At 39.5% G+C, this 24,711-nt stretch overlaps 1 protein-coding gene across 4 annotated transcripts in view; it reads left to right on the top strand.

The window, feature by feature from the left end:
* Dmxl2 (Dmx like 2) overlaps positions 1–24,711 on the top strand; it is a 135,911-nt gene that overhangs the window by 83,038 nt on the left and 28,162 nt on the right. For 2 of the 4 annotated variants that reach the window (XM_021205952.2, XM_029542783.1), the window contains exons 18-28: positions 588–2,261; positions 6,622–6,732; positions 8,984–9,153; positions 11,529–11,626; positions 12,270–12,435; positions 13,983–14,247; positions 16,175–17,244; positions 17,988–18,179; positions 19,802–19,878; positions 21,534–21,661; positions 24,057–24,305. In XM_021205952.2, the coding sequence (XP_021061611.1) occupies positions 588–2,261; positions 6,622–6,732; positions 8,984–9,153; positions 11,529–11,626; positions 12,270–12,435; positions 13,983–14,247; positions 16,175–17,244; positions 17,988–18,179; positions 19,802–19,878; positions 21,534–21,661; positions 24,057–24,305 (4,200 nt within the window). Of the gene's footprint in view, positions 1–587; positions 2,262–6,621; positions 6,733–8,983; positions 9,154–11,528; positions 11,627–12,269; positions 12,436–13,982; positions 14,248–16,174; positions 17,245–17,987; positions 18,180–19,801; positions 19,879–21,530; positions 21,662–24,056; positions 24,306–24,711 lie in introns of all 4 variants that reach the window. The other 2 variants (XM_021205951.2, XM_021205950.2) reach the window with 1 other exon arrangement.

Genomic DNA, 24,711 nt, shown 5'->3' with positions numbered 1-24,711 from the left:
GGTTGTTAGTTTTTCAAAATATTTCGAGGTTACTTAGATGGCTGGGTGGTTAAGAAACTTTGCTGTTCTTCCTGAACAGAACCCACATCAGGCAGCTTCTAACCACCCTGGTGCCCCCAGGGCTCTATGTCTTCTGGCCTCCAAGGTCACTTGTATTCATGTGAACATACACATAACTAATATTTAAACATATTTGAAAGTTCAGAATATACTCAGTTGTTTATTGTAACTTAGAAATAAATTATAGAGAGGCTTTATGAAATGCTTTCAAATGTCTCATAGACACTGACATCCCAAGTCAAGTAAAAATTGCTCCCTGTTTTCTAGATGGAACGCACTTACTTGTTTAAATGGTTTTCCCATTCTTCTAAGGGTATTGATGGAACTTGCGTCCAGGTCTCCTGACCCCAAATCTCAGTCAGTAGTTTAGGGGCGATAATGGATGGGAAGTGTACACAGACTGATACAAGAGGGTTCTGGTTCAACATTGAAAGGCGGTAAATTAAACTGAGTAAAGAATCTGGGATCTATTGATCTCACATTTTGTGATTCTCTGATTATGACTATTTTCTTTCCTTTTTATAAAGGTCATCTGAGTTCCTCTTCAATTTACCCAGTGTGCCTTGCACCTTATTTAGTGGTTACAACTTGCTCCGACAATAAAGTACGCTTCTGGAAATGTTGTATGGAAACTAACTCACTGGGCAGTACAAGTGATGAGAGTGAGACCTATCATTGGAGGAGATGGCCCTTGATGAATGATGAAGGAGAAGATAACAGCAGTACTGTGAGCATCGTGGGAAGACCTGTTGCTGTTAGCTGCTCATACACAGGCCGTCTTGCAGTGGCTTACAAGCAACCCATACACCACAATGGTTTTATTTCTAAAGAATTCTCTATGCATGTCTGTATATTTGAATGTGAATCTACAGGAGGGTCAGAATGGGTTTTAGAACAGACGATCCATCTTGATGATTTGGTTAAGGTTGGAACTGTACTTGATTCAAGGGTCAGTGTTGACAGTAATCTGTTTGTATATAGCAAATCAGATGCATTTTTAAGTAAGGATAGATACCTTATTCCAAATATCAAGCATTTAGTACATTTGGACTGGGTGTCAAAAGAAGATGGCTCTCATATCCTCACAGTGGGGGTTGGTGCTAATATCTTCATGTATGGGAGACTTTCAGGAATTGTAAGTGATCAAACCAACAGTAAGGATGGAGTGGCTGTCATCACTTTACCACTAGGTGGTAGTATCAAGCAAGGAGTTAAGTCAAGATGGGTTCTTCTGAGATCTATCGACTTAGTATCTTCTGTGGATGGCACACCTTCACTGCCTGTTTCTCTCTCTTGGGTAAGAGATGGAATATTGGTGGTGGGAATGGATTGTGAAATGCATGTATATGCCCAATGGAAGCATTCTGTCAAATTTGGAGACATTGACGCTGATAGTCCTGTTGAAGAGACAATACAAGATCATTCTGCCTTTAAATCCTCTATGCTGGCAAGAAAAAGTATTGTTGAAGGAGCAGCTATCCCTGATGATGTTTTCTGTTCACCTACTGTGGTTCAAGATGGTGGCTTATTTGAGGCTGCACATGCACTCTCTCCTACTCTGCCACAGTATCATCCAACTCAGCTGTTAGAATTAATGGACTTAGGGAAAGTTAGAAGAGCTAAGGCCATTCTTTCCCATTTAGTGAAGTGCATCGCAGGTGAAGTTGCAATAGTTCGGGATCCTGATGCTGGAGAAGGAACTAAGCGGCATCTCTCTCGGACCATTAGTGTGAGCGGCAGTACAGCAAAAGATACAGTTACCATTGGGAAGGATGGTACTCGGGATTATACCGAGATAGACTCTATTCCTCCACTACCGCTACACGCATTGCTTGCTGCAGACCAGGACACATCCTACAGAATTTCAGAAGACAGTACAAAAAAGCCACAGAGCTATGAGGACCATATAGAACGCCAATCAGAGGATCAATATTCAGAGCTGTTCCAAGTCCAGGAGATAACAACAGATGATATTGATTTAGAGCCAGAAAAGAGAGAGAACAAATCAAAAGTAATAAATCTGTCACAGTATGGACCAGCTTATTTTGGCCAGGAACATGCTAGAGTACTTTCAAGTCATCTAATGCACTCAAGTCTGCCAGGCCTTACCCGCTTGGAGCAGATGTTCCTTGTAGCACTGGCGGATACTGTGGCAACCACCAGTACAGAGCTTGATGAAAACAGGGATAAGAACTACTCAGGTAATAGTTTCAACATAAATGTTTAGTTTATAGTGAATAAAAACATTGTGTTATTTGTGTAATGACTAATATGTTGACTTATTTTTTCTTTCAACCCTTGTAGAAAAAAAAAGACCTATGGATAATTATAGAACATGCTTGTTTATAAAAGAAAAGACAGTTAAGGCAGGCATGTGTGGCATACAGATTTGTGATGTCTATGTGGATTCTCACTGAGCACTTAGACGTAAAACGTTTGTCTTAGTATTTCAAACATGGATTTCTAATGGTCTTGTTTGTCTTTGCATGAATAAAATGACCTTTTTAAAATTTTGTTTTCTTGTATCATGAACCTTACAGGGACTTCTTAGACCAACTTGCTTATTTTTCCATTTGAGGCATAATTTTTGAAAAAGATCTATCTTATTTGAAAGATGTTTTACTATTCTTTTTTAAGGATTTATTTATTTATTTTATGTATATGAGTATACTGTAGCTATACAGATGGTTGTGAGCCATCATGTTGTTTCTGGGAATTTGAATTCAGGACCTCTGCTCACTCCTGTCAGCCCCACTCTGGCCTAAAGATTTATTATTGTCTAAGTACACTGTAGCTGCCTTCAGACACACCAGAAGAGGGCTTCAGATCTTATTACAGATGGCTATGAGCCACCATGTGGTTGCTGGGATTTGAACTCATTGCCTTTGGAAGAGCAGTCAATGCTCTTAACCACTGAGCCATCTTTCCAGCCTGAGAGATATTTTTCTTGTATATGTGTTATGTGTCCTATATGCATGCCTAGTGCTGCATCAGATCCCCTGAAACTGGAGTTACAGTCTTTTATATGTGCTTAGAAACTGAACTGAAGTCCTCTACAGGTCATGAACTGTTTTTAACTGCTGAACCACCTCTCCAGCCCCATAAATAACTTATTGCCATTATATAAGGTTTTTTGTTTGTTTGTTTGATTGATTTTTCTGTGTAGCCCTGGCTGTCCTGGAACTCACTTTGTAGATCAGGTTGGCCTCGAACTCAGAAATCTGCCTGACTCTGCCTCCCAAGTGCTGGGATTAAAGGTGTGTGCCACCACCGCCTGGCCATTATGTAAGTATTATATAAGTTTGTCAAAAAATTTCAGACATCTAATATAACATGTATCTTGCCATTTGAAACTGGATTTCATTCTCTTCTTTTTAAAATTTTTTTTATTTTTTATTTTTTGGTTTTTAGAGACAGGGTTTCTCTGTATAGCCCTTGGCTGTCCTGGAACTCACTTTGTAGACCAGGCTGGCCTCGAACTCAGAAATCCGCCTACCTCTTCTTCCTGAGTTGTGGGATTAAAGGCGTGCGCCACCAACGCCCGGCTCAATTTCATTCTCTTCTATCCAGCTAGTTGAAGGTAATAGAGTTGATTGTAAGCAATGACATTAGCAAAAGAAACAAAATTATTGATCATTGATTCAGTTCATTACTATTGCAGAGGAGTGAAGAATTACTATGTGCCAGGTGCTTTATCCCATTTAATTATCATAATCCTCTAGTGGATAGGTGGCTGTCACTATACATGTATGTATATAGAATCTCTATGTATGTATAATATGTATATATATAGTTTTATAAATGAATATAATAATCCTTAGAAAATGTACGTGACTCATACAGTCATTTTGACATTAAATGCTATAGGGTTCATATGTGGAAAATTGTTGCTTTCAGAACTATATTTTAAAAATTCTTTAAAACGTTTAAATTGAGGGGGTATAAAAATGTTTCCTATAGCCCTACACAAGTTTAAATTCTTACAATGTAGCCCTACAATTTTCCTTCTGTAGATTAAAATAGGTAGAGGCCTTAGAAGGTTTGTCTGTGACCCACTATCTAGTTATGTTGAGAAGAAACAGAAGGTCATAACTGTTTCAAGGTTGTGAGCAGTAGAGTAAAACCATCCCTAGAACAGCTGTAAGCCTTTCTTGTACAACTGATATTGTTACGGTTGATGTAACAGTTGATAATGTTAGTTGATTTTCTCTGGGGAATTAAGGAGAGGTTTGGGGGCTGAAGAGATGGCTCAGTTGTTAAGACTGCTTGCTACTCTTGCAGAGGACCAAATTTGATTCCCAGCATCCGCATTGAGCATCTTAGAACAGTATGTTAATTCTGGCACAGACTTCCTCTGCACTTTAACACATGTGCACATACCCATACAGATAGCACCCCCCCAAAGAGGGTGTTTAAAAGAACAAAGATAAATCTTTTAAAAAGGAAATATTTGTCATAATCCATGAAAAATAGTTTAAACTTTGTGATACAAAGCTTTATCATTGGCCAATACTTTATGATTCTGGTCACATGAACTAGCCAAGTCAGGATGGGTCGTTCCATTTTATAGGTGGGAAATGCACTGAGAGATGAAATGATTTGTGTATCAGCCAGAGGAGTCTAAGTAAGGGAGTTCTTCAGTTTGTTCTGGTGAGACAATTTACCTCTTATGTCATAGCAGGCTTCCGTTCATTATATCCAGAATCCAGTCATTCAGAAACCAGTACATTCAGTATTATTGATGTGTGTCTGTTCATTCTTCCTGTTTCATTTTCTTTTTTTAGGTAGGATCTTTCTTTGTATCTATGGCTGGCATGAACTTTACTGTGTAGACCAGTCTGGCCTCAAACTTAGAATTGTCTGCTTATGTGGCTCTCCTCTGTTCAGTAGATAAAGGATAAAGTGGCTTCTCTGGGACTTTGGAAACTTTGCAGTGGTTTACAAGGTTACACGCTCTCTGCCCATTCCTACTGTTTTTGGACTTCTGCTTGCCCGTGAACACCAGAGCATGCTCCCCCCCCCCTTTTTTTGTATTTTTGAGACAGGGTTTCTCTGTGTAGCCCTGGCTGTCCTGAAACTCACTCTGTAGACCAGGCTGGCCTCAAACTCAGAAATCCTCCTACCTCTGCCTCCCAAGTGCTGAGATTAAAGGTGTGCCACCACGCCCAGCTGCTGCTCCTTTTTAAGGGCCTTTATATTTATCTTTCCTGTGTTCTTTCAGTCTATGCATGACTCATTTCCTAACCTCAGAATTCTCAGATTTCATCCTGTTGTAAAGTTCTTCCCTGGGTTCATTGTATGAAACAGAACACTATTAATTTGGCACCCCCATCTCATCTCTCAGTCCTAATTTATATCCTCCCTCAGCATTCTTTTCCATATACTATGTATTAATTACTTTGCTTACTTCCAGTTCTGCAGTGCCTAACCTGTCTTCCACACAATAGATACAAATCTACTCAGGGAGTATATGGATGAATGCCTACAGGAAATAGAACTGGAGCTAAGCCTTGGCAAGGAGATACTTGTCTTCCTTGTAAAAGACTCTGCTCTCTGGGGAATCTGTGTCAGTTGTTGCCTTGGGGTCTGCCAGTGTGTTTGTGCTGCTGCTAAGCTTTTAACTCACCATGCTTCTGTGTCTTTGTCCTAGTTTTCACTAAATTTGTGGGATCAAGGTAAAGATTCAGGTTGCCCTTTTTAATCAACCACAAGCCCAGAGAAGAAAACTGAAATCTTTGGTAGTATTTTTGTCAAGTTAAATAGTTTAGAAAATATTAGTTTCTTTTAATTACTGTAACAGGTCGTTTGCCTTTAGTATATGACTCCTGTCAGTAAAATCTCAGTTCATGCAGAGAAATCTGCCAAGAGTTTCAAACTTACTTAATGTCTTACTTCCTTTTCGGTTGCTGTGAAGAGATACTATGGCCAAGGCAACTAGAAAAGGACAGGTTTATTGGGGCTTGCTTTCAGAGGGTGAGTCCATGACCATCATGGTGGGGAGCATGGGAGCAGACAGACAAACAGGCAGGCATGGTGCTGGAGCAGCAGCTGAGAGCTTGCATCTGGTCCACAGGCAGAGAAAGCAAGCAAGCTTGGGGGTAGTGTAGACTTTTGAAACCTCAAAATCTGACCCTGGTGACACACCTCCAGCAGTGGCAATCCTTAGTCCTTCCCAAGCAGTTGCACCAACAGGAGACCAGGCATTCAAATCTATGAGCTTTAGGAGGCCATTCTCATTCAGTGTGCCACACTTACTGAATACACATTCCACTAGATTTCAAGGTTTCTTTCATTAAAAGCGTAAGTATAGGTACTGAAGTTTATTAGTAGGTAACTTTATTTTCCCAAATCATTTTCTACTTAGGAGTTTTAATATTTGTGTTTTATAAGGATACATATTTTGTAAAGACAAAATGTTATTTAAAAGGAATATGTTAAAATATATATTTGTGCATATTATTACAGAATTTAATGTTCAGCTCATACCTTTTGAATCTGTTTGTGGCTGTTCAATCCTGTTGAATCTATTCTTCCTTAACATATTTTTATTTAAAATTACAGGAAGAGACACCTTAGATGAGTGTGGTTTGAGATACTTGTTAGCTATGCGCTTGCACACATGCCTGTTAACGTCACTGCCTCCTTTATACCGAGTCCAGCTCCTTCACCAAGGTATGCTACTTACTGTTTGAATCTTTGTACTGCTTCCATTGAACATTGTGCTGCTGGATGTGGCTTTCTGTGTCTAAGCAGCAGGTGGATCATAGAGGCACACCTGTCACACATGTCAGTAGCCTGAGGTCTTCATGTTGCATGCTACCCACCTGCTGTTTTCCTGTATGTGCTCTGCAGCCTTTGTTCAGACAGCTCGGCTTCTGAGACTACGTGGTAAAGTTGTAGTTGAAAATGTCCTACCACACAGCTCTGAATCTTTCTGACGCCCTCTCTTTAAGACCCATGTAAGCTTTATTCTTTGTGTCCTCACCTTGGTTCCCTCTCGTCCTCCTCTTCTCTTCTCACCACTCACCCACTTCCTTTTCACAGGATCTCTGTGTGTGGCCTAGCCTGGCCTGGAACTCTTTGTGATCCTCCTGCCTGAGTTTCTAGGTGTTGGACTTAAATGCATGTTCTACCAGGCTCCACTTCATTCATTTTTACTTAAGCATATGTTCTTAGTTGCTATCAAGGAAAGCTGATGTATTGATGTTTTGAAAACATCTCCCATAATGACCCAGTACATTTGCTTAGGTCTAGCATATTGCCACATCCTTGATTTGAGACAGAGTTACAGCATCCTCTTATTTATAGAAACTATAGTATTTTAGAGTGACTGCCCTGGAAACAGGATGCCTTATTTGTAAACATTTACACTCCCAGTCTGGTGCTCATTTCTTTAGAACCCCAAACCCTAAACCCCATATATGGTTGAGAATATGTTCATTAGAACCCCAGGCTTGCTGGACTAGCATCCTTCCTGCTTTACCTCCTAAAATATTCTTTGAAAACAAGAGCTAGTTATTCATTTATATTTAATTTTTTGGTTTTTTTATTTATATTTTTCTAGTGTGTGGGTGCTTTGCCTACTGACTATCTGCACACTGCTTGTAAGGACAGCCAGTGTTCTTAGCTGACAATCTATCACTCTGGCCACATATGATTTGTTGTTATTTAGTTTTGGAGTAAAGTCTTACTAAATATCATGTAGCCGAGGCTGACCCAGAGCTTGTGGAAACTCTTGTTCTACCTGCCAAGTGCTAGGATTATAGTCATGCCATCATGGTTGGCAAAAACCAAGATCCTGCTATGCACCAAAAATATACTTTGTCTACTCAACCCTTATTTTCAAGGCATTTATTTTTTCTGGCTTTTAAAATTTGAATGATCATTGTAAATACTTATTTATTATTTGCTTTTATATTTTTTATATTTTACCTATATATTATTCTGATTATTTCCTTGTGTTATTTTATTAATTAAGCATTTTTAAGTAGGTATATATTTCTTGTTAGTTTCCTAGCAGTTGAGTTCTGAGTCAGAGTATGAAAATCCTTAACTCTTTTTTGGTATTAGAAAAATGTTCTTCAGATTGATTACTCATTTGCGTTGTCTGAGTAGCATTTGGTGGTGTCAGAACTCAGCCCATTACCACCCACCCCTCCTTCTTTACTTTGTTTCTTCCCTTTCTTCTTTTTTCTCCCTCACCCCTGCTAAGTCTTTTGGTTCTTCTTTCCTTCCCTTCTAAGATGAGAGATGATCCTCATGGCTATTGTGTATTGCTTACATTAAATGCAACTGGAAGTACATTGCTTTCTTTAAGTGACCTTTGGCTCTCTGGTTAGAGCAAAGGATGGAGCAAGTTTTAAAATTCAGTGCCAAAGATGCCGTACCCGGGTAAATGGCAGTGTGAATAATATGGCTTGTAGGCCAAAGTTTCTGACTTGGCCAATGTTTTCGGCTGTAAGTTTGCTATATGAGCATGTGAGTAGCTTGGTACTCAGTTATGTTATTTTCATTGATTCAGTTTCATCCTTAGTCTTTTGTTTGCTTGTTTTAAGCTCTCATGTAGGCCAAGATGGGCTCAAACTGAAGATGACTTTGAACTCTTCCTGCCTCCACCTCCTGAGTGCTGGGATTATATTCATGAGACACTATACCATAGCATTTCCTAATAACGTTATTTTTGTATTTTAAAAAATCAATTCTATATGGAAGAGAAGTGATTGATTGGGGTGTTGTGTGTCCTGTCACTGATCTTGAATTCAGAACCTTATAGAATAAAACCCTGAATGATGGAAGAGTTTCTTTATTCTTTCTCTCTGCTTGAATGTGCTTTTTAGAATGAAGAAATATGTAACTAAGTAAAATATTGTTTTGTTGTTATTGATGTAGTTCCTAAGTTTATTATTTCATGTTTCCAATTTAGGAGTGTCTACCTGCCACTTTGCCTGGGCTTTTCATTCTGAAGCTGAGGAAGAACTGATCAACATGATTCCAGCAATCCAAAGAGGGGACCCTCAGTGGTCTGAATTAAGAGCTATGGGAATAGGCTGGTGGGTGAGGAATGTTAACACACTTCGAAGATGCATTGAAAAGGTGACTTCCTTCATTGGATTCTCCCTCTCCCTCTCCCTCTCCCTCTCCCTCTCCCTCTCCCTCTCCCTCTCCCCTCCCCCTCTGCCCCTCTCTCTTACACACACACATTTTCCCCTTCTTTTTTCTTCCAGGTCACTCTTTCTTAAATCCATGTTTCCTATTTATTTAATTATTGTTACATATAAATATAACCTGTCCAGTCTGTATAATGTTACTCATATGGACTAACTATATTAATACATTTTATACTATGCTCATTTTATACTATGTTACTTTGTGTATGTAACTTTGGAGCTATTTGGTACTGGATTATCAGTTGGGAGGCTCTTTCCTGGAGAGAACTGTTTCTTGTACTCTCAACATTCCTTAGTTGACTGCAGTTCTTTGTCTAGGCTTGAGGTCTCCTAAAATTCTTCCTATCTGTGTTAGCATGTCTAGGTTATCCTTCTGGTTCAGGTCTTATTTAGGCAGCCACATTGATGAGCCTTCATGGGCATAGCTTCTTGACATTTCTAGGAAACAAAATCTCACAGCATTCTAGGAAACAAAATCTTCCCATTTCTTTGGCTCTTAAAAATCGTTCCATTACCTCTTCTTCTGTATTTATCTCCTTCCTTAATTTAAGCCCCTGTCTTAGTCAGGATTTCTATTCATGCACAAACATTACCAAGAAGCAAGTTGGAGAGGAAAGGGTTTATCCAGCTTACACTTCCACATTGCTGTTCATCACCAGAGGAAGTCAGGACTGGAACTCAAGCAGGTCAGGAAGCAGGAGCTGATACAGAGGCCATGGAGGGGTGCTACTTACTGGCTTGCTTCCCATGGCTTGTTCAGCTTGCTTTCTTATGGAACCCAAGACTACCAGCCCAGAGATGTACCACCTCCAAGGGGCCCTACCCCCTTGATCACTAGTTGAGAAAATGCCCCACAGCTGGATCTCATGGAGGCATTTCCCCAACTGAAGCTCCTTTCTCTGTGATAACTTTAGCCCATGTCAGGTTGACACACAGAACCAGCCAGTACAGCCCCTATCCCAGTTTTTCTTTCCCCTTCAAATCACACATATACATAGAGCGGGCAGGAGGCAGTCTGGCTCAATCTGGCTGTGAATTTCTGATCCTCCTACTTCTACTAGTAACATTAATGCTATTTCTAAATTTGCAGAAAACCTGTTGCAGACAATTAACTTTTACATTTTGAGATTTTTTTTCTGAGAATAATTTTAAAAAATGACATTTATTTGTTGTGTATATTGGCATGTGTGTGTGTGTGTGTGTGTGTGTGTGTATGTGTGTGTAAGTGTGGGTGTACATGGAGTTTCAAACTTGACCTTTATAAAATTTGTATGCAGTATGATGTCAGTTTTTTTGCTATGTATATTTGTTTAGTTTGAGACAGGGTCCCTCTGTGAGGCTCTGGCTGTTCTGGAACTCAGTATGTAGAGCAGTGTGGCTTTGTACTCTGTCTGCCTCTGTTTCCTGAGTGCTGGGATTAAAGGCATGTGCCACTATGCCTAGGTAATAGAATAGAATTCTTTTAAACATTACTGTTTGAGGCACATTTTATTTGAAAACGAACAAACAAAACTCTAGGGCATGCTCCTGCAAACCCAGCATTTTAGAAGCTCAGGGCAGAGTCAGGATTTGGAAGGCAGCCCAGGTTACAGAGCACGTCCAGGCTAATTTAGGCTTAATGGTAAGGTCCTATTTCAAAAACATAAGCTAGGCACACAGCTGAATGCTTATAATGCTAACACTCAGGAGGCTGAGGCAGGAGGCTTGCCCTAAATTTCAGACAATCCTGTGCTACTTAATGAGTTCAAAGCTATTATAGAATACATATTAGAACCCCTAAACCACAATCATCAAACTCAGATTGTCAGACTTGGCAGCATACTTCTTTTTCCATGGAACTGCAATTAAAAAACTAAATGTGTTAAATTTTCATAAGATGATCTTCTTGTCATTATTGTATTCTACATTATTTTATTTTACGTTGGTTTTCCTTTCCTCCCATTACAGTGTGAACTTAAGCTACTCATTTAAAGCTCTTGGCTCAGTTAACTCTATAAAATGAGGACAGTAGTTGACCTTCATAGTGGATAGTATTCTCTAAGATTAATGAGAGGTGCTCAGTCTGGTGGCAGGCATGTAATAAACAGTCAGCAAATACTAGCTGCTGTACTGTTTTTGTTAGAATTACTGGCATTCAAATGCGTTTTTTTTTTTTTTTTTTTTTTTCCTAGCTATGTTACGCTACATACACTCTTTGTAGTGTGTGAGCTAAGACAGTAACCGGGAAGCACTAGTTGTTGGAGTACCTGATGGTAGTTCTTTTGTCAAGTTACTTTGCCATGTTACTTCACTTCCTCTCAGGTTGCCAAAGCTGCTTTTCAGAGGAACAACGAGGCCTTAGATGCCGCTTTGTTCTACCTTTCCATGAAGAAGAAAGCGGTAGTGTGGGGTCTGTTCAGGTAAAGTGCCTCCGCACTTCCCATGATTGCATGCAATGAGACTGTGTTTTGGATCTAAACTGTGTTGCTTTTGAAAAGAATTCCCTGCCAGAGCTCTGTCTAGTCAACTCACTTCTTTATGCCTTGGTTCTTTTATTTACAGCAAGTGAGCAAAATATCTTTTATTGTAGTTTAAAAGGTGGGACCTAACAAAAAATGTTGATAAAAGCACATTGGAAAATCAAAGCTAGTCTTGCTTCCTGTGTGAGTGCATGAGGCACATCGACATTCCTTATTAGAAGAGGTGCAGGCTAATGAGCAGCACCTGCAGCTGGGGCTGTTGCTCTTCTACCATTTCTTTACATCATGCATATGAGGGGTTTGCCTGTGTGCTGTATGATGCCATGCCCGCAGAGACCAATGAGAGCTTCATAGCACCCGACACTGGAGTTACTGAGAGTTGTGAGCCACCATGTGGGTGCTGGTAACCAAACTGGGGTCCACTGCAAGGCTGGCCAGTGCTCCTAACCACTGCGCTTCCTCTCCAGCTCCGCCTGGTGGTCTTCTTTCAGTTGGATGTTTAAATGGGTTTCTCCCCATTCTGAGAAGAATTGAAATATTTTAAGTGTGATGTAGCCACTGGTGCTTGTGTTCTTATTCCTAGGTCACAACATGATGAAAAAATGACAACATTCTTCAGCCATAACTTTAATGAAGATAGATGGCGGAAAGCGGCTTTGAAAAACGCCTTTTCTTTACTTGGAAAGCAGCGCTTTGAGCAATCTGCTGCTTTCTTCTTGTTAGCTGGTTCATTGAAAGATGCAATCGAGGTATAAACAAACAAGTAGCTGTGCTGTGAGGCCTTAGCGCAGATGTTGATATCTGCTAGAGGTCTGCCAGAACAGAAGGACTATAGAGCTTGCTGAATTTATAGGGAATTATGACTTCAGGTGTAGCTTATTATGTAGCAAGATAAAATGCCTGGAAAAAAAATCAAAAATGATTTATGAATGCCTTTTATTGTCCATCTTGTGACCCTGAGCCATTTAAATATGTGCACAAGTCACAACCTCCTTATCTTGTGCAAAAAAGCTGGTATGTAAGTACTTGGAGCTAATGTGGCAGTTTGTATTATTCTGCAATGTACCTGCCTTAAGTGTTGGCCATGCATGTGATGAGGTGAAACATCCCATCTTTTGTTACATGATCCTGGCAGGTGGTGAAAAATGCATTAATTTCTGTTTCCTGATGACTCTTTCTTTTCTCAGACAGAAGTATAAATGGAATTGAAATAATCCTAGTCCTTGAGAGCAGAGACAGGAAGATCAATAAAAGTTTGAAGCCAGCCTGGGCTACTGAAAGACCCAGTCTCAAAAGAAAGATAATATAATATAATATAAATATAATACAGTGATTACATAGTTCTTGGTTCTGATTACTTATAAGTTAATGTAATACAAAATATACTATACTATACTATGCTATATAGAAGTTACATAGTTTTTGGGTCTGATTACTTAGAAGTTAATGTAATACAAAATATAATATAATATGATATATAGAAGTTAGTTTTTAGGTTGGATTAGTTTCAGTGTATGTTTTTTCTTTTAGCTTACAACTTTTTAAAATATAAAATTAAAAAAAGCAACAATTGAAAACACCCAAAAAACATGATAGAAGAAATAGAAAAATCTCTAACAAAATGAACATATTATAAATTGTAAAAAAGTACGTTTTACACTTCAGCATACTTGTAACAGTTTTGTAGTTACAAAACCTGTAATTTTGAAATTGAGATGTTAGCTTAGAAGACACTCAGAAGAGATGATGGCTAAAAGATGCTCATATTACAAAAGGGACCTTAGAGACTCGCAATCAGCAGTTACATTTGAATTAAGTGTCCCCATATATGACAGGAGTCAGTTGTTTTGTTAGTAAATAGAAGATTCTTTTAAAACAGTACAAGTTTCTATAAAAATGTTCGGCAATTAAGAGGAATGTATGTATAATTCTGAACTGTTGACACCAGCCTGGACTACTTACTGAGAGACCCTGTCTCCAAAAAAAGTAGTGTTTAATTTAAAAATGAATGCTATTTAAATTGACTGAAGAATGAGATGATATTGATATACTTGGTTTAATGCGTATTCCATGAACAGTCCTTCCAGTCTAGAGGCTACTGCGTTATGGTTTATTACGTGTCTGCTTGCTGTAAAACCTCTCTACCAAACAACCATCTAGCTGCATCTCTCTCTCAGCCTCAGTGTCCCCATCTAAATCATGGGAATATGCATAGACCATTTCAAGCTATCAGTGGATAATGTATCTCTGAATTAACTTTCACTAAGATAAATATTTCTTAATATTTAAATTTCAGGTATGTCTTGAAAAAATGGAAGATATTCAACTAGCCATGGTTATTGCCCGTTTATTTGAATCTGAATTTGAGACTTCATCTACTTACATATCTATCTTGAATCAGAAAATCTTGGGTTGTCAAAAAGATGGCACAGGATTCGATTGCAAAAGATTACATCCTGACCCTTTTCTGCGTAGTCTTGCCTATTGGGTAGTGAAAGATTATACCCGAGCCTTGGATACCTTACTGGAACAGACACCGAAGGAAGATGATGGGCAACAAGGTAGAGTTTTGTGGGTTTCCAAGTATCTTTTAAAGAATAAGACAAAGGTTAGAGGAGAGGGGCTCGTGTGCCACCACCCCAGCTGCAGATCTATTGACAGTTGATGGCTTCTAGGGGAAGGAGAATTATTTTCCTTTTGGGCTATGACCCCTGGCAGGTCAGTTGTGCTCCAGTGGATGGCCCATGAGTATAGAGGCAGTACAAATTAGACTCCATGGGCTATTTTTAAAAATAAAAACTAAAGAGAGTAGAGGATGGGCTTTTCTGGGAGGAGTGGGAATGACTAGGTAGTCTTTTGATTTTCTTAAGTTATTTTGAACTTACAGATTTTAAATGTTTGCTTTCAGTTATTAGCAGTTTGTTTTTATGGATGCTCAGATTGTCCCATCTTTAACCGTTGGAAGTCTTAAGTTTCTGAGTTCTTTTGGTAATATGTCTTGATAATTTCCTTGCTTTCTGGTATGACAAAACAATTCAGGTATTTTCTGGCTCAGACCTGAAATGACCATTCTTCCATAGACTTCATTTCTGTCAGTGGAAGACACTGTTGAGGAGGCTCAGCCTAGTCCCACTGCTGCTGGGCTGTGAGAATGAGTACAGCTCAGACTCCTCCCCACCACAAGTGCGAGTCATGCTTTCTTTTCAGTTCATGTATAAATGAGGTTCTTCTTAGGTTTCATAGTTGGGTCTTAGAGTGAAAGGCTTGGGTTTTCATGGTATGAACATGGCTATTTACTCTTCTATATGCACGGAATAGTTTCAGAATAAGAATACAAATATGTCCACAACAGAGTGGTGACTGAGAAAACCTAAATCTTTCTGTATTATTGTTGATGGTATGGCTTACTAAAGATGTACAGCCAGATGCCTTATTTTAAAGTCACTTCATAATTTATCTCTGTGGTTATACTGCCAATTGAAATATAATTCTTTTAGTTTTGTAGTGGTCTTATGTTCTTTTTTTGTGTGAACTACATCTTAAAAATCCAATTTCCTTTCAAAGTTATATGGATTGGTGACAATAGTTTTGAGAAAATAAATAAAGTTGTTGGCTATGGTGGTAGATGACTTAGTTCCAACACTAAGATAACAGAAGTGAATCTCTGTTTAAGAATAGTCCGAGATATATATATCAGATTCCAAGTCAGGTACACAATGAGCCTGTCTCAGTGTGAGTGTGTGTGTGTGTGTGTGTGTGTGTGTGTGAGAGAGAGAGAGAGAGAGAGAGAGAGAGAGAGAGAATGCATGAGAGTGTGTGTGTGTGTGTGTATGTGTGTATGCTTGTGCATGCCTGTGAGTGTGTTTCTGGAAAGTATTTTCAAAGAGTTTAGCCTTCTTCCCATTCCTCCCCTCTTTTTAAAGAAAACTTTGTGATAACTTCCACTTAAAATATAAGCAAACAAGCATGCATCTCTCTCCCTGTTCCACTTTTAGACAGGAGTTGCTGTGTGCACCTTGCACCTTCTTTGACATCATATGTGTTGACCTCACTTAGCATTTGTTTCATTTACACATATTTAATGATTATATGGATAAATGATGGGTTAGTATTTATTTATTTTTATTGGATATTTTATTTATTTACATTTCAAATGTTATCTATCCCCTTTCCCAGTTTACCCTTTGGAAACCCCCTATCCCATCCTCCCTCCACCCAACCACTCCCACCTCCCCACCCTGGCATTCCCTTACACTGGGGCATCGAGTGTTCCCAGGACCAAGGTCCTCTCCTCACACTGATGTCTGACAAGGCCATCCTCTGCTACATATGCAGCTGGAACCATGTTTCCCTTTGTATACTCTTTGGTTATTTATTTATAATAATATTTATTTTCCTTTACTTCAAGGAAAAACTAATCTATTTTAATTTCCAATAGACGTTCAAATCAACACAGCAACTTGTGATTTTTATGTTTGTTTTCTGCAGTCATCATCAAATCTTGTAACCCAGTGGTGTTCAGTTTTTACAACTACCTTCGAACACATCCTTTACTTATTCGAAGAAATCTTGCTTCCCCTGAAGGAACTCTGGCAACTTTAGGTCTCAAAACTGAGAAAAACATTGCTGATAAAATTAACCTCATAGAAAGAAAATTATTTTTTACCACTGCTAATGCTCATTTTAAAGTTGGATGTCCTGTTTTAGCCCTTGAAGTACTTTCTAAAATTCCTAAAGTAACCAAAATATCCTCCTTAACCACAAAAAAAGATCAGCTTGACTTTGTTTCTGGAAGGATGGAAAGCAGGCCATCAGAATCAAAACCAGTGAGCAGTAGTGATGGCGGTTCTGGGGCTGACTGGTCGGCTGGGACTTCCTCCCAGTTTGACTGGAGTCAGCCAATGGTTACAGTTGACGAGGAGCCTCTTAGGCTCGATTGGGGTGACGATCACGACGGTGCCTTAGAAGATGATGATGGCGGCGGCTTAGTAATGAAGACTACAGATGCCAAGCAGGCTGGCCAGGACCAGAGTGCCTCAGACCCCAGTGCATTGCTGACGCCTCAGGACGAGGAGTGTGCTGAGGGCGATGCTGAGGTCGATGTGATTGCTGAACAACTCAAGTTCCGAGCTTGCTTGAAGATCCTTATGACTGAGCTAAGAACTTTGGCTACAGGTTATGAGGTAGATGGAGGGAAACTGAGGTTTCAGCTCTATAACTGGCTTGAAAAGGAAATTGCTGCCTTGCATGAGATATGCAACCATGAATCAGTTATTAAAGAATATTCCGGCAAAGCGTATTCTAAAGTAGAGAGCGAACTTCTGGATCAGGAGGAAATGGTGGACAAGCCAGATATTGGTTCCTATGAGCGCCACCAAATAGAAAGACGACGGCTGCAGGCTAAAAGGGAGCATGCAGAAAGACGAAAGTTGTGGTTGCAGAAAAACCAAGATCTCCTAAGAGTGTTTCTCAGTTACTGTAGCCTTCACGGAGCCCAGGGCGGTGGTCTGGCTTCAGTAAGAATGGAACTCAAATTTTTGCTGCAAGAGTCACAGCAGGTATGGCCATTACTTGTTACTCTCTGCTCGTTCAGGAATTTCAGTAGCTCTTCCAGGTAAAGTTGCAAACTTTTTTTTTTTTTTTAAAAAATGTAAACATTTTCAACTCCTGTAGTCCTGGGAGACAGATATTTGTTTCCAGTGTGGCTTTCTTAGGTGAAGGCTCTAGTAACTAGAAGTTGGTCTGGTTTGTTCTCTGTTGCTTTGATAAACACTGATCAATCCAACTTGGGAGGAAGGTTTAAGGGATTTAGTTCATTGTCAAGAGAAGTCAGGGCAGGAACTCAAGGCAAGAACTGATGTGGGAACCCATGGAGGAGTGCTGCTTTCTGGTTTGCTCTTCATGGCTTGCTCAGCCTGCTTTTTTTACACCATCTAGCACTACTGCCCAGTGCTGGCCATTGCCTATTGTGAGCTAGGATCTCCTACATCTGTCAGTAATGAAGAAAATGCACCATAGACTTGCCCACAGGCCGTGCGATGGGTGTGATTCTTTGAGGTTCCCTTTTCCCAGCTAATTATAGTTGGTGTCAAGTTGACAAAACTTGGCAGCACAGAAGTACACTTTTAAAATGTTTATAGTGTGGTTGTTCTCTTCATACCTTCTGTATCTGGCACAGCACTGGGGACAGATGAGATGCTCAGTAAGTGCTTGTAGAATGAGTGGACACGAACAAGATTTTTTTTTCCCTCCTTTATTTTAACAATTTTGAAAAAAACAAGCAATCCATTGTCATCCACAGGAAACTACAGTGAAGCAGCTCCAGTCTCCACTGCCTCTCCCGACCACGCTGCCTCTGCTCTCAGCAAGTATTGCATCAACAAAAACGGTCATAGCTAACCCCGTACTGTATTTAAATAACCACATCCATGACATCCTTTATACTATTGTGCAGATGAAAACACCACCTCATCCCAGTGTTGAAGATGTGAAGGTAACGTGAAGTTTGTGAGTGTTTGCTAGTGTGTGCACTGGGAAGGTAGTTATTCTTGTATGTGCTCCACTCTTAGTATAGAGAAAATACTGGAAATGTTTTTATGTGTTGCCTTTTCACTTCTAAGGAGTTCAAGACTGCTGTGAAAACAGTGTTAAATTTTACGTTCTTTTTGTTTGTTTTTGAGATAGGGCCTCACTATGCAACCCTGGCTATCTTGAGCTCACATTGTAGAGCAGATTGGCCTCGAACTCAAAAGAGATCCACCTGGCTCTGCCTCCCAACACTGGAGACTAAAGGTATGTGCCACCATGCCTGGCATTATTTCTGGAAAAGTCTCCCCCGTCTTCCTTTAAGATAGGTAAATACTTTTTTGTAATAAGATTAATTTTCTGGACAGTATTTTTGCTTCTTGATAGTCATTTAGGTTTTCCACTCTCTCACATGAGCTACTAATTTAGAAATAATACTTTTTGTTTATATGTCAAGCAAGTGTGAAGCTGTAGGTTGAGGGAGGGGTGGCTGAGATGACTCGCTCCAGGGCAAGTACCCAAGCCACTCCTTTCCTGATGGTTGTGTTTCCTGGAGGCTGTGTAGTAGGTTAGAGGCAATCAGAATTGAGAGCTGCTACTCCCCTCAATTAACCTTATAGCCCGTTCTGAATACTTAACTAATGAATCCCAAGAAATCCCACAGAGCTTGGCAGGGTATGGGGAGCCTCTACTCCCTGCATGTAAGTGTGCATGGTACTGTAATTCCAGCCCGCGCCTCATGCACAGTCCAGGTCCTGCCGCGTTTATCTCTGCCCCTTCTTCCGACAAGCATGTTTCATCTTTGTTGAGGTCCTGGATTGTCTAATTATGTCATCTTATTAGAGATTTCTAATCTATAGCATGAATTAATTTATATCAGTATTCTTCTAGAGATTGCTTAAATTATTTGTTAGGTTAAGAAATAGAAAAGATAAAAGCAAGTTGGAAATGTTCCTTTCTTTGGAATTTGGATAAGGCTTTTAAAAGGCATGGAACTATCTTTTGATCCCTTTGAATTTTGTGAAATTTATGAGTCTAAAATTGTATGCTAAAATTTTTAAACTTTGTGAACATATTTTTATGACTCTCCTTTTCCTATGAATACTAACTGAATTATTTGCTTTCTGGAAAAGGAGCCACTTCACAGAGTGCTGGATTTACTGACTAGACAGCCATTGGTGCTGATAATGAATCTGGTAGAGCTTCCTAAGGCAACTCTTAGACAGAAGCTCTGAAAATTCTGTACTTAGTTGGCTTCAGTTCCCCTTTATATTACGATTTAAGTCAGTTGTTGTAGCATAGGACAAGCCCTGTCACCTTAACCCTCATCTTTGTTCAGGACTTTTGGTAAATGTCAGGCTTATAGCAAGTATATACTTGATAAAGTTAGTCTGAATCAATCAGCTTTGTTATTGGGCGTGTCTATAAAAATAAGTGAGTTATTCTAAAAGTTTAAAGGTAGGGTTATATTCTGTAGGATCCCGTTTTATTTGTGCTGTTGCTCGTTTCCTCAGTGTTTTCTAACTTTAAGATGTTGCTGTTATGTAGAAATGTTAGTACAAACTGTAACTGTGGCTGTTTTGGTTTTAGGTGCACACACTTCATTCACTAGCAGCATCACTTTCTGCATCAATTTACCAGGCATTATGTGACAGTCATAGCTACAGGTAAAAAAATCACCCCACGTAGTTTTAATACAGCAAAACATTCAACTGATCCAGAATTTTATTAGGGTTCTCTTTTTTTAGAGCTGAAAATAATTCCCTAGAATAAATGACATGTGTACTTTAATGGATAAAATAGACCATAAAGAAAGCAATAGTTACTTGGTTAGTTGTCGTCTCACCCAGTAACAAAGGAGAACTGTAGACTATGACAAGCAGTAGTGTGAGTGATCGTAATTGCTGTCTTTTATTTCCTCGAAAGAAAATTTTATTGCACAAAATATTTTACACTAGGGATTTTCTAGTCCTTCCCCCATCAGAAATTGCTTTTTAAAAATTAGATTAATTTCTATGTGTTTAACTGATTATCAGTTGAATTTTTAAAAAATCTTGAAAAATAATTAAATGTGCTTAAAATTTAGCTTAGACTTTTATGTGTATAAGTCCATTGGTAGTATCATTTTTGTTGGTTTGTCATGCAGTACTGAGAGCAGTTGTAGGTTATTTTACTTGGTGTTCAGACATGGTCCAATTCACCCTCCCCCCCCCCAATCTGAGCTGTACATCTCCAGACCTTAGCTTTTTGAGATAACAAATTGGCCAAGCTGGCTGGAACTCACCCCGTAGCTCCTTGAGCTTGTGATCCTCCTGTCTCAGTTTCCTGAGTAGCTGGGATCTGCCTTGAGTTTTTGTAAATATCAAATTGCCTGCATCTGTTTATACTTTGCATTTTAATATCTAGGATAGTGTAAGTTATGAGAAATGGAATCACTTGGAAGGATGATCTAGATTAAAATGAAACATTAATAAGTGAAACATTTAATAGATATATATCTACATGAATATTATGTCTAGACTTTTTAAATAAGGTTAGCTGCCTTTTATGGGAACATGTGGTATTAAACAGTTGCTCTCTAAAAATGGTCTGCACTCTGATTTTATTCTAATTAACCCATACTTAAATGGCTCCAAAGATTTGAAATTATGAGCAAGGAAGAAAGTTTGACTTAGTTGATATGGTCATGGTCATCAATGACTATTGTTTCATGTAAGTCACTGCTGGTTAAAATGGCACCAAATGAGGTTTAGAGACGTTGCTGTCAAGTGTGCGCTTTAGGCTTAGCTCAGACTTCCTCTCTGCAGCCAGCTTTTCCCTCTGCTTGTCTGTTTCCTCCATCTCACAAAGGTCTTCAGAGGAGGGAGCCAGTTTTGAAGGACAGTGGTATTAGGTTTGGTATTCCTCAGATGTAATTCCCTAGCTTCTAACTCACAGTTTGAATGTATGGCTAAGCTTAAGCAGTTCTGCAGAGGGAAGGATTACAATAAACTGGGGTCCAGAAGAGTTTTGTCTACTGTCTCCTCTGCTAACAGTAACCTCCAGCTTTAAAAAGTGAGCTGAGATAGAAAGTATCTTAAGCTATTAAGCTTCTGAAAATTCAAGTCATCTGCCCAGGATAATAAAAATTGATATTTTGTTTTAAAAGACTATTAATAAACATTTGTAACTAATTTCAAGAACATTCTAAAATAAATTCTCAATACAAAAATGAACTCAGTCATAAAACTTATTTTTTTGTAATCATCTAAAATAGATTTATGTAAGGCATAGTGTTCACTACCTCTGCCTGGGTGGCAGCTGAGCCTGTTTGTTTTAGCAGTCAGTCGGAAGGAAATCAGTTCACAGGAATGGCGTATCAAGGGCTTCTTCTAAGTGATCGACGCCGCCTCAGGACAGAAAGCATCGAAGAGCATGCAACACCAAACTCAGCTCCTGCTCAGTGGCCTGGTGAGGAATTCAGTGGCATGGTGCTGTGGTAGGGTAGTTTTTCTCTTTCAGATCCTTTGTAATTAAAAGAATCTACACGAACTCATTTATTATGTGTATGTGTTAGGGGCAGGGAGTTGCAAGTCTCATATGCCTTGGCAGACATGGAAGTCAGAGGCAAATTCTGGGTAGTCCTCTTTTTCTACCTTGTGGTCTTGGGGGTCAAAATTAGGTTGCCAAGTTTGGCAGTAAACACCTTTTCCCACGACAGCATTTCATTACCCCTGGATTTAAAAATAAAAATTTGTGTGTGTGTGTGTGTGTGTGTGTGTGTGTGTGAGAAAGAGCATAGAAGACAACCTTGGGTGTTGGTCTTGATCATCCCCCTTCTTTAGCCAGAATCTCCTGTTCATTGCTGTGTGTCTCAGGCTACAAAGCTTTTGGGGATTTTCCTATAGCCTGCTCTCACTTTGTTGCAAGAGCACTAGTGTTGTAGATATGCTTCCAGCCCTGGCTCTGTGTAGATTCTGAGGTTTCAAAAGTCCACACTGACTCAGTCTCACACTGTCTCTGCCTATAACTTGTGGATTAGCTGTGAGCTCTCAGCTACTGCTCCAGTACCTGCTTGCTCCCTGCCATGATATTATGGACTGACTCTCTGAGCTGTAAGCAAGCCCCCAGTTAATGGCTTTTTAAAATAAGCTGCCTTGGCCATTGTGTCTCTTCACAGTAATAAAACAGTAACTAAGATCTGTCTCTTACTTCTCTAAGATAAGGTCTTACTGTATAGCTCTAGCTGGCTTTGAACTTACAGTGATCCTCCTACTTTGGGGATTGCTGGAATGCACCACCATACCTGGCTTCTTTGTTTATTTTCTATGTATGTGTATATTTAAGGTTTGTTTTTTGTTTTTTAAATCAAATATTTGGGATAGTTGCAGGCAAATATTCTTTTACATTCAGATATTTGTGTTTTTGCATAAGAACATATGTTCTCAGATGTAAGTAGAATGGTTTCCAAATTTAACATTTCTGTGCTGATAGAGTACATTGTCTTCTAGTTGATACCCATTTTACATTCCAGTCATCATGTTGATGTCTTTTTTTATGGCCCATGACATTTAACTGTGACACTCCCATTCATCTCCCTGAAAGATAACTGAAGTTTTTTCTTTTTTCTATGCCCCTTCTTTTTCTTCCTTTTGTCCTCCCCTCCCTCCCTCCCTCCCTCCCTCCCTCCCTCCCTCCCTCCCTCCCTCCCTCCCTCCCTCCCTCCCTCCCTCCCTCCCATTTTTTCTTTGTTCTGCTTTGAGGGTTTCAATAGTCTTGCTAGGTGCCCTAACTCAGGCTGGCCCCTGCTTGCTGGCTTCTGGACTCTGTACACACACCGCCAGAGCAGGATGTGCCTGGCTCTGCTCCTTGGTTGTCTTTCCCAGCCTTGATTGACACTTCTGAAGATTGTGTACTTGCTGCTCAGTTTGAAAGAATTCTCCTCAACTTTGGCCTCTCTAATTTTTTTCCTAATGCTAGATTCAGGTTATATATTTTGGCAGAGAAATCATGGGATGTTTCCTTTTCATTGTGAAGTATCTAGAGGTGCCTGCTGTCAGCTGTTGCTAGTTATTAACTTGATTGTTTGGTAAGGTGTTTCTGTCATCTTTCCTTTATAAAGTCGCTACCTTTCTTCCTTCATAATGAACTAGTGACATGTGAACTCACGAAATCGTTGATTTTTAGCAACGGTGCTGATTCCTGTTTGAGTCAGATAAGATTGTGGAGTGACTATATGGGGACTTTCTAATTTTGTTTTCCTTCATCATTGTCTTAGTGAGTCTTCTATTGCAGTGAAGGCACACTGTGACCATGACAACTCTTACAAAGGGAAACACTTAATTGGGTCTGGCTTACAGTTCAAAGGTTTAGTTCATTATTGTCATGGCAGGAAGCATGGCAGAGTGCGGGCAGACAAGTGCTGGGAGGTGGCTCAGAGGTCTGCATCCAGATTGGCAGGCAGCAGGAGAGCAGCACTGACTGGGCCTGCCATGGGCCTCTGAAACCCTAAATACCACCTCCAGTGACACACTTCCTCCAGCAAGGCCATGCCTCCTAATAGTGCCAGTCCACTCCCTCTGAGTCTATGGGGGCCATTTTCATTCAGATGACCACAGCCATGAAGTTGGGATATTACTGGAAGGAAGGGCTTTCCCTTCCCGCCGTTAGTCTGTGACTGACTGACTTTAGTGCTGTAGGTGGCTCGGATTCCATACTGTCGATTTTAATCCATTCCCCTAACTATTTCATATCTACATTATGAGAATGCTATTGCATAGGGAATAGGTTACTTTTAACTAGATATGTGTTTCTTTTCCTTTTGTACTTTATACTGATGTTTTTATGATATTCTATGCTGTTACAGGTGTGAGCTCACTCATTAATCTCTTGAATTCTGCCCAAGATGAAGACCAGCCAAAATTGAATGTTCTGTTGTGTGAAGCTGTTGTTGCTGTTTACTTAAGTTTACTGATACATGCTCTTGCCACAAATTCTTCCAATGAATTGTTTCGGCTTGCAGCCCACCCATTAAATAATCGAATGTGGGCTGCTGTTTTTGGAGGGGGTGTGAAACTTGTTGTGAAGCCTCGGAGACAATCAGAAAGTATCGCAGGTGAGATGATTCTGATACAAATACTCTGTATAAATGGAAATAACTTCCGATGTCAAAATAAGATTTTTAATGCTTTAGCATTTCACCCTAAGAATATAGTAATTCTTTTTAGGATAATAACTAGCTAGACACATTTGAATAAAACTGGAATTTTTTACTTTATTTTTTATAGAGGTAGTGTTTTTGAGATTGGCAAATCAGGACATGTTTAAAAATAATAAAGAAATAGCAGAAAAGGTAACAATATGGGGGAATATTGTAGATAGAATGAAATCATTAAAGATTTGGGAAAGTTCCCAAAGTTGTCATAGTAGTTAGCCTCAAATTAAGCTTATTCAGTAATGTAAATGATAGCTGCTTCAGTCATACATATGGTGTTAGAAATTCTAGGTGTGTGTGTGTGTGT

Source organism: Mus pahari, chromosome 10 (genome assembly GCF_900095145.1).
Source record: "Mus pahari chromosome 10, PAHARI_EIJ_v1.1, whole genome shotgun sequence".
In the NCBI taxonomy this organism is placed as follows: domain Eukaryota; kingdom Metazoa; phylum Chordata; class Mammalia; order Rodentia; family Muridae; genus Mus; species Mus pahari.
This window is presented reverse-complemented; position numbering and strand designations above follow the sequence as displayed.